General features: G+C 42.3%; 1 protein-coding gene across 1 annotated transcript in view; it reads left to right on the forward strand.

The window, feature by feature from the left end:
• Nucleotides 1-4,593, forward strand: part of SEC24D (SEC24 homolog D, COPII coat complex component) — a 90,215-nt gene extending 85,622 nt beyond the window's left edge. Inside the window, exon 23 of the mRNA XM_044305112.1 lies at nucleotides 3,263-4,593. Coding sequence (XP_044161047.1) covers nucleotides 3,263-3,403 — 141 coding nt within the window. The 3' untranslated portion in view covers nucleotides 3,404-4,593. The remainder of the gene's footprint in view (nucleotides 1-3,262) is intronic.
• The last annotated feature ends 3,029 nt before the right edge of the window (nucleotides 4,594-7,622 follow it).

Genomic DNA, 7,622 nt, shown 5'->3' on the forward strand with positions numbered 1-7,622 from the left:
TGTTTAATCAGTCAGGCCACCTGGAGTTCCCTGTCGCGCGTTGTTTCAATGAATCCTTCTGCTGTTCAAGGTGCCTCTTTGTAGCTTGGGATCAATCTTCTGATTTTATATCTTTCCTTTGAGCATGTATTCTTGAATCGCCGCTGGTTTTCTCCAGAGGTATCTGTAGCTCTGTCTCGGCATCTTCTGGAGTTAGGTAAGTGCTCGTCGAACCATGAGCCTTGTATATTTTGAGCACCGCTGGGTACATTAAAACAAAGCAAGAGTGTATTTGATAGAGCTCTGAGCATATTGGCAAAAAAGCCCATCTCCTTCTAGTAACCTCTGTGGAGTAGTCTCCGAAAATAACTAGTCTCGAGCCTTTCAGATGGGTTCCATCCTCTTCTTTAAAGAGCGCAAGATGTCCGTTTTATCTTGAAAACCAAAGTATTTGACTATAACTTGTCTGGGTCTGCGCTTTTGCTCAACATTAGTATCGGTGGCTTGTTCTTTGTTCGGGCCAAGCCGATGAGCCCGTTCGACTTTGCAGACGTGTGTTATTCCCAATAGCGTGCAGGTCTCTCGCAGGGACGGACTCAGAAAGACCCACAATCCTCAAATTGTTCCTCCGAGATCTATTTTCAAGATCTTCAACTCGGTCCCAGAGCTTTTTATTCTCATGAGTAAGATTGCAGATCTGTGAAACGCATTCATCTGAAGTAAGTTCTAGAGTTTGTATACGTGTTTCGGCCTCCTGTTGCTGTATTTCCTCATGGATCTGTTGCGTTAAGAATTTAATGGTTGCCGCAAGTGTGGCTTGTAAATCAGTGGCTAATTGCGCCGCCACCTCAATCGCTAGCACTTTACAGGGAGAGCAGAATTATTAGGCAAGTTTTATTTTTGAGGATTAATTTTATTATTGAACAACAACCATGTTCTCAATGAACCCAAAAAACTCATTAATATCAAAGCTGAATATTTTTGGAAGTAGTTTTTAGTTTGTTTTTAGTTTTAGCTATTTTAGGGGGATATCTGTGTGTGCAGGTGACTATTACTGTGCATAATTATTAGGCAACTTAACAAAAAACAAATATATACCCATTTCAATTATTTATTTTTACCAGTGAAACCAATATAACATCTCAACATTCACAAATATACATTTCTGACATTCAAAAACAAAACAAAAACAAATCAGTGACCAATATAGCCACCTTTCTTTGCAAGGACACTCAAAAGCCTGCCATCCATGGATTCTGTCAGTGTTTTGATCTGTTCACCATCAACATTGCGTGCAGCAGCAACCACAGCCTCCCAGACACTGTTCAGAGAGGTGTACTGTTTTCCCTCCTTGTAAATCTCACATTTGATGATGGACCACAGGTTCTCAATGGGGTTAAGATCAGGTGAACAAGGAGGCCATGTCATTAGATTTTCTTCTTTTATACCCTTTCTTGCCAGCCACGCTGTGGAGTACTTGGACGCGTGTGATGGAGCATTGTCCTGCATGAAAATCATGTTTTTCTTGAAGGATGCAGACTTCTTCCTGTACCACTGCTTGAAGAAGGTGTCTTCCAGAAACTGGCAGTAGGACTGGGAGTTGAGCTTGACTCCATCCTCAACCCGAAAAGACCCCACAAGCTCATCTTTGATGATACCAGCCCAAACCAGTACTCCACCTCCACCTTGCTGGCGTCTGAGTCGGACTGGAGCTCTCTGCCCTTTACCAATCCAGCCACGGGCCCATCCATCTGGCCCATCAAGACTCACTCTCATTTCATCAGTCCATAAAACCTTGAGATATTTCTTGGCCCAGTCTTGACGTTTCAGCTTGTGTGTCTTGTTCAGTGGTGGTCGTCTTTCAGCCTTTCTTACCTTGGCCATGTCTCTGAGTATTGCACACCTTGTGCTTTTGGGCACTCCAGTGATGTTGCAGCTCTGAAATATGGCCAAACTGGTGGCAAGTGGCATCTTGGCAGCTGCACGCTTGACTTTTCTCAGTTCATGGGCAGTTATTTTGCGCCTTGGTTTTTCCACACGCTTCTTGCGACCCTGTTGACTATTTTGAATGAAACGCTTGATTGTTCGATGATAACGCTTCAGAAGCTTTGCAATTTTAAGAGTGCTACATCCCTCTGCAAGATATCTCACTATTTTTGACTTTTCTGAGCCTGTCAAGTCCTTATTTTGACCCATTTTGCCAAAGGAAAGGAAGTTGCCTAATAATTATGCACACCTGATATAGGGTGTTGATGTCATTAGACCACACCCCTTCTCATTACAGAGATGCACATCACCTAATATGCTTAATTGATAGTAGGCTTTCGAGCCTATACAGCTTGGAGTAAGACAACATGCATAAAGAGGATGATGTGGTCAAAATACTCATTTGCCTAATAATTCTGCACTCCCTGTATAATTAATTTCCCCATATGTACGTACTTCTTGTGAGTCCATTAGTGGGGGTGAGTTGTCTCCCTCGACTGTGGAAAGTGGCAGAGTGTTAGGCGCCATATCTGCATCTTCTGTTTGCTCAGCCGGAAGTTCCATCTGCATCTTGTTTCTTATTTTCTTGACAATAATAGCTCCCGTTGCCAATGTTGAAGGGGCAATGAATCACGATTTTCGGTCCGGGAGCCAGGAGCTGCCATTCTGTGCAGGTGCCGGAACCGGAAGTCCTCATGTACACTTTACTTTTCCTCCCGTGCAGAAATTGACCGGTTGTGGAGATTTTAAATCCGCAGCCTGTCAATTGTTTGTGCGATTACACACCTTCTGTACAATGGTTATTCCTTTAGACTTTAATGTGGTTGTTAACATAAACAGAAAATCCACAAACAAAAAACGCACCAAAAACACAATAAATAGTGTTTTTTTGGTGCAGTTTCTATGTCCGTTTTTATGCAGATTTTCTGCATATAAACCTCCACCGTGTGCAGTTACCCTAATCAGAGTGCTATACATTTACAGTAGGGTGCTCAGCTATGAGTAAGGGTCACAGCTGACCTGAAACGCGTAAAGTTTTATGCACATTTTTGACATGAAGGCATAAAGATACCGATTTTAATCTTTGATGCTGGATTTTACATCTCATTCTGATGTCTGCTACACAGTCCTGTCCTTTGTGCCCTGGTAGATTACCTAACACAGGTTCCACAAAAAGTAGATGAGTAGAAACTTTTAATATATAATGAAATAAAATCTAAAAGCGTTAACAAATGTATTTGTCTATTCTCATCAAGTGAATTCCACTGATACCAGCCGGTGTTTTTATGTCTTGCAGCTTGTCCTAGTGAAGCAGAAAGAAAAGGCAGAGATGGCTTTCAGGCAGTTATTGGTTGAAGACAAAGGCCTACTAGGAGGAAACTCATACATGGATTTTCTCTGCTGTGTTCACAAGGAGATCCGTCAACTTCTTACTTAAGCCACATGGGAAATATGAAAAGAACACGTCAACTGACACTGCCTCCTGCTATTAGGTGCTGGGTGGTGTGTTCTGCGAGACCTCTTGTGAGCAGGTTCACAGCATCCAAGGGCTCACTTTATAGCACTGGTTTGTGCCCACATTTAAAGACAAATCATTTCTCTATAAAAAAAACTAAAACTTGCTTGACTTATTTAAAGGCATATACACATATGTTGTAAAGAAAGAAAGAAAGAAATGAACGGTACTTATTTATGTCTGAAACAAAATAAATTGTCCAATGTAAAGCACATGTTTTTAAAACCCAGGAACCTTGTGGTACATTTGTGATCCATGATCAAGATCAAAAGATGAAGCTTGGGGTTTGGTGTTACTTTTCAGTATAAGTTAAAAAAATCCTGATAAATGGGAGAGACCGAAAAAGGCAGCTGTCATGGATACATTTTACATTCCCTGCAGCTGTAATAGCTATCCACCAGCAGACCGATGATGGGTAAGTGATGTTTAGGTCTCCCCAGAAGCCACAGAGAATGTTCATGCTGATTATACAGCTAATTATATAGGAGTATATAGAAAAGTAGCTCCAGTGTTTGCAGCGATTTTTTAACAGTTTTTTTTATTTTATTTTTTATTTTTTTGAGGGGGGTCAAAAATTCTGTAGACAGATGTTGAAGCAACAGTGTATGGCAAATGCCTGAAAAGTATGGTGTGTTTTCTGTTGCTTGTTCAAAAACACAAAAAAATGCATGTTTTAAATGTTACAAAGTAAAATGCTTAAAATTCATTGCATTGAGCATGCTACGATTTGAAAGAATAGCAAGGGACAAAAAAAAAAAAGATGCCAGGATAGTATCCTAAAACATACACAGAAAAAAACCCTCAATGCTTGTAGGGCGTTTTATATTTCACTATTGTGTAACGTTACATCTGGACACAGAATTTTCAACTGCAAAAAATGTATGAATACCACAAAAAGGTAGAGGAGAAACTGGTAAAAAAAAAACATAGTGTGACACCACCCTTAGGCCTTGTGCACACGAACGTTATTTGTTTACGTTCCGTTCCGGTCTGTATACGGAACCATTCATTTCAATGGGTCCGCAAAAAAAACCTGAATGTACTCCGTATGCTTTCCGTTTCCGTATTTCGGTTCTGTTCAAAGATAGAACATGCCCTGTTATTGTCCGCATAACGGACAATGATAGTACTGTTCTATTAGGGGCCAGATGTTCCGCAAAAAACTGAATGCACACGGATGTCATCCGTATTTTTTGTGGACCGCAAAATACTGAAAAAGCCATACGGTCATGTGCAATAGGCCTTAGGTATATTACTTTTAGTTTTTGGGTATGTTATGCATTTTTTTACTTGCAGGTTAACAACTTGCAGATTAACAGGCTGAACTGGATGAACTATGTTAGGCCTTATGCACAAAAATTTATTTTCTTTCCGTGTCCGTTCCTTTTTTTTTTGTGGACCGTATGCGGAACTATTCACTTCAATGGGTCCGCAAAAAAAAAACAGAAGTTACTCCGTGTGCATTCCGTTTCCGTATGTCCGTATTTCTATTCCGCAAAAAAATAGTCGCATTACGGACAAGGATAGTACTGTTCTATGAAGGGCCAGCTTTTCCATTTCGCAAAATATGGAATGCACACGGATGTCAACCATATTTTTTGCGGTTCTGTTTTTTGGGGACTGCAAAATATATACAGTGGTGCTCAAGAGGCCTTACTTTACTGTTTTTCTGTTGTTGTTGTTTTTTTTTTTTGCATTAACATCTGGTTTCACAAAAAAAGATTGCAGAAAAAAATCTGTACACAAACTATGAAACCAGTCTTACAAATATAGATACAATGGTGCGCAGGATGCCTTAGGCATTGTTCACATCAATGTTAGAAGTTCCATTAGGAGCCACCGTCACAGATTTCATCTTAAATGCCAGACAAAGTAATGCAGTATGCTACTCTGTGTTTTCTAGTAAAATGACATACACCATGGCAGAAACCCAACAGACCCTATTATAGTCAGAGGGGTCCGTCCGATGTTGTTGGTGTCCGTCATCTGACAGACCTGTCTTTGGCTTCCGTTCTGACAAATAACAGAAGAATGGAATGCTGGTGCAGATGTGAATGAAGCCTAATTCTAACAAGTGCCTTTCCAGTGACCTGATCTCACCGATGTTTACCCTTCAGGAGCTCAAGAATATATTTTCATACAACTGTAACATTGTCTTAAAGATATATTCAATTCTAGATTTGTAAAGAACAGTTATTAATGTAAACCATATGCAATGGTTAAGAGTAAAACCGTGCAATACAGTGATAAAAAATAAAATGCAAAGCTATAAAAAAAAACTCATTTTAGTCTTGCTTTCATTATACCACTATATTTATAAGCCACAATACACACACAAACTCCAGTCTGATCAGTGCCAGGTCACTAAGTAAAAGAAAACTTGTCATCACAAAATGCAGTGCAATCTTCAGGCAGGAGAAGCTGAGGAGATCATTGTATCATTTGGTGGGAAAAGATTCAGTAAAACTTGTGATTTATACATATAAACATCTGCACTTACTATACTCTTAGCCTGCTCCCGTGTAGAGCTATCACTGACTGACAGCTATCTCTGTATACACACTTATACAGAGAATGACACCTCCCCTGTGTACAACTATCAGTGACTGACCGCTATATCTGTATACACACTTAGGCCTCATGCACACGACCGTTGTGTGTTTTGTGGTCCGCAAATTGTGGATCCGCAAAACAAAGATGGCGTCCGTGTGCATTCCGCAGTTTGCAAAACGGACAAGAATAGGACAGGTTATATTTTTTTTGCGGAGCAACGGATGCGGATGCGGACAGTTATGGGGGATCTGTAGATGACGCACTGTTATGGGGATCTGTGGATGACGCACTGTTATGGGGGATCTGTGGATGACGCACTGTTATGGGGGATCTGTAGATGACACACTGTTATGGGGGATCTGTGGATGACACACTGTTATGGGGGATCTGTGGATGACACACTGTTATGGGGGATCTGTGGATAGCACACTATTATGGGGGATCTGTGGATGACACACTATTATGGGGGATCTGTGGATGACACACTGTTATGGGGGATCTGTGGATGACGCACTGTTATGGGGGATCTGTGGATGACACTGATGGGGGATCTGTGCATTACACTGATGAGGGATCTGTGCATTACACTGATGGGGGATCTGTGCATTACACTGATGGGGGATCTGTGGATGACGCACTGTTATGGGGGATCTGTGGATGACGCACTGTATTGGGGGATCTGTGGATGACACTGATGGGGGATCTGTGCATTACACTGATGGGGGATCTGTGCATTACACTGATGGGGGATCTGTGGATGACACTTATGTCATCCACAGATCCCCATAAGTGTCATCTACAGATCCCCCATCAGATGCATTAGTGCGGAGGGAGGAGGCGAGGACACTCATGGTGGGGCCCGGTGCAGTGACTCTACTCTCATACACCGGGCCCCGCAACTGTTAAATACATTCAATCTGATCTTTATCTAATTGTATATGCTCTGGACGGTACTTACTGTAGTACCGTAAGTATAGCATTAAGACGGCGCAGACCGGCATCTTCTTCGGTCATGCGCCGCCTGCCGCAGCTCCCTCCTCATGTGCCGCCTGCCCCAGCTCTCTCTGTCATGTGCTGCCTGCCTGTTCATTCAGAAAGTGAGATAAGCAGGCAGGCGGCGCATGACCGAGGGAGCTGCAGCAGGCGGCGCATGACCAAGGGAGAAGCCGGTCTGCTCCGTCTAAATGCTATACCTACGGTACTACAGTAAGTACCGTACAGAGCATATACAATTAGATAAAGATCAGATTGAATGTACTTAACAGCTGCGGGGCCCGGTGTATTAGAGTAGAGTCACTGCACTGGGTCCCGCAATGAGTGTCCCCGCCTCCTCCCTCCACACTGATACTTCGTTGGCCGCGCTGTGCAGCATAGCGGCCAGCGAAGTATTCGCTTTATAAGACGCACGGCTATTTCCCCCCGACTTTTGGGGGGAGGGGTGCGTCTTATAAAGCGAAAAATACGGTATATACTTACACAGAGAATGCTATCAATCTCTGTGTAAGCCTTTGCCTGTTGACCCCCTTGTAGTACTTTGTCTGTAAATCTGTAAGGAGTCAGTTTGCTCTATGAGCTGCTTTCCTCTGAA

This window comes from Bufo gargarizans, chromosome 1 (genome assembly GCF_014858855.1).
Source record: "Bufo gargarizans isolate SCDJY-AF-19 chromosome 1, ASM1485885v1, whole genome shotgun sequence".
NCBI classification, from domain to species: domain Eukaryota; kingdom Metazoa; phylum Chordata; class Amphibia; order Anura; family Bufonidae; genus Bufo; species Bufo gargarizans.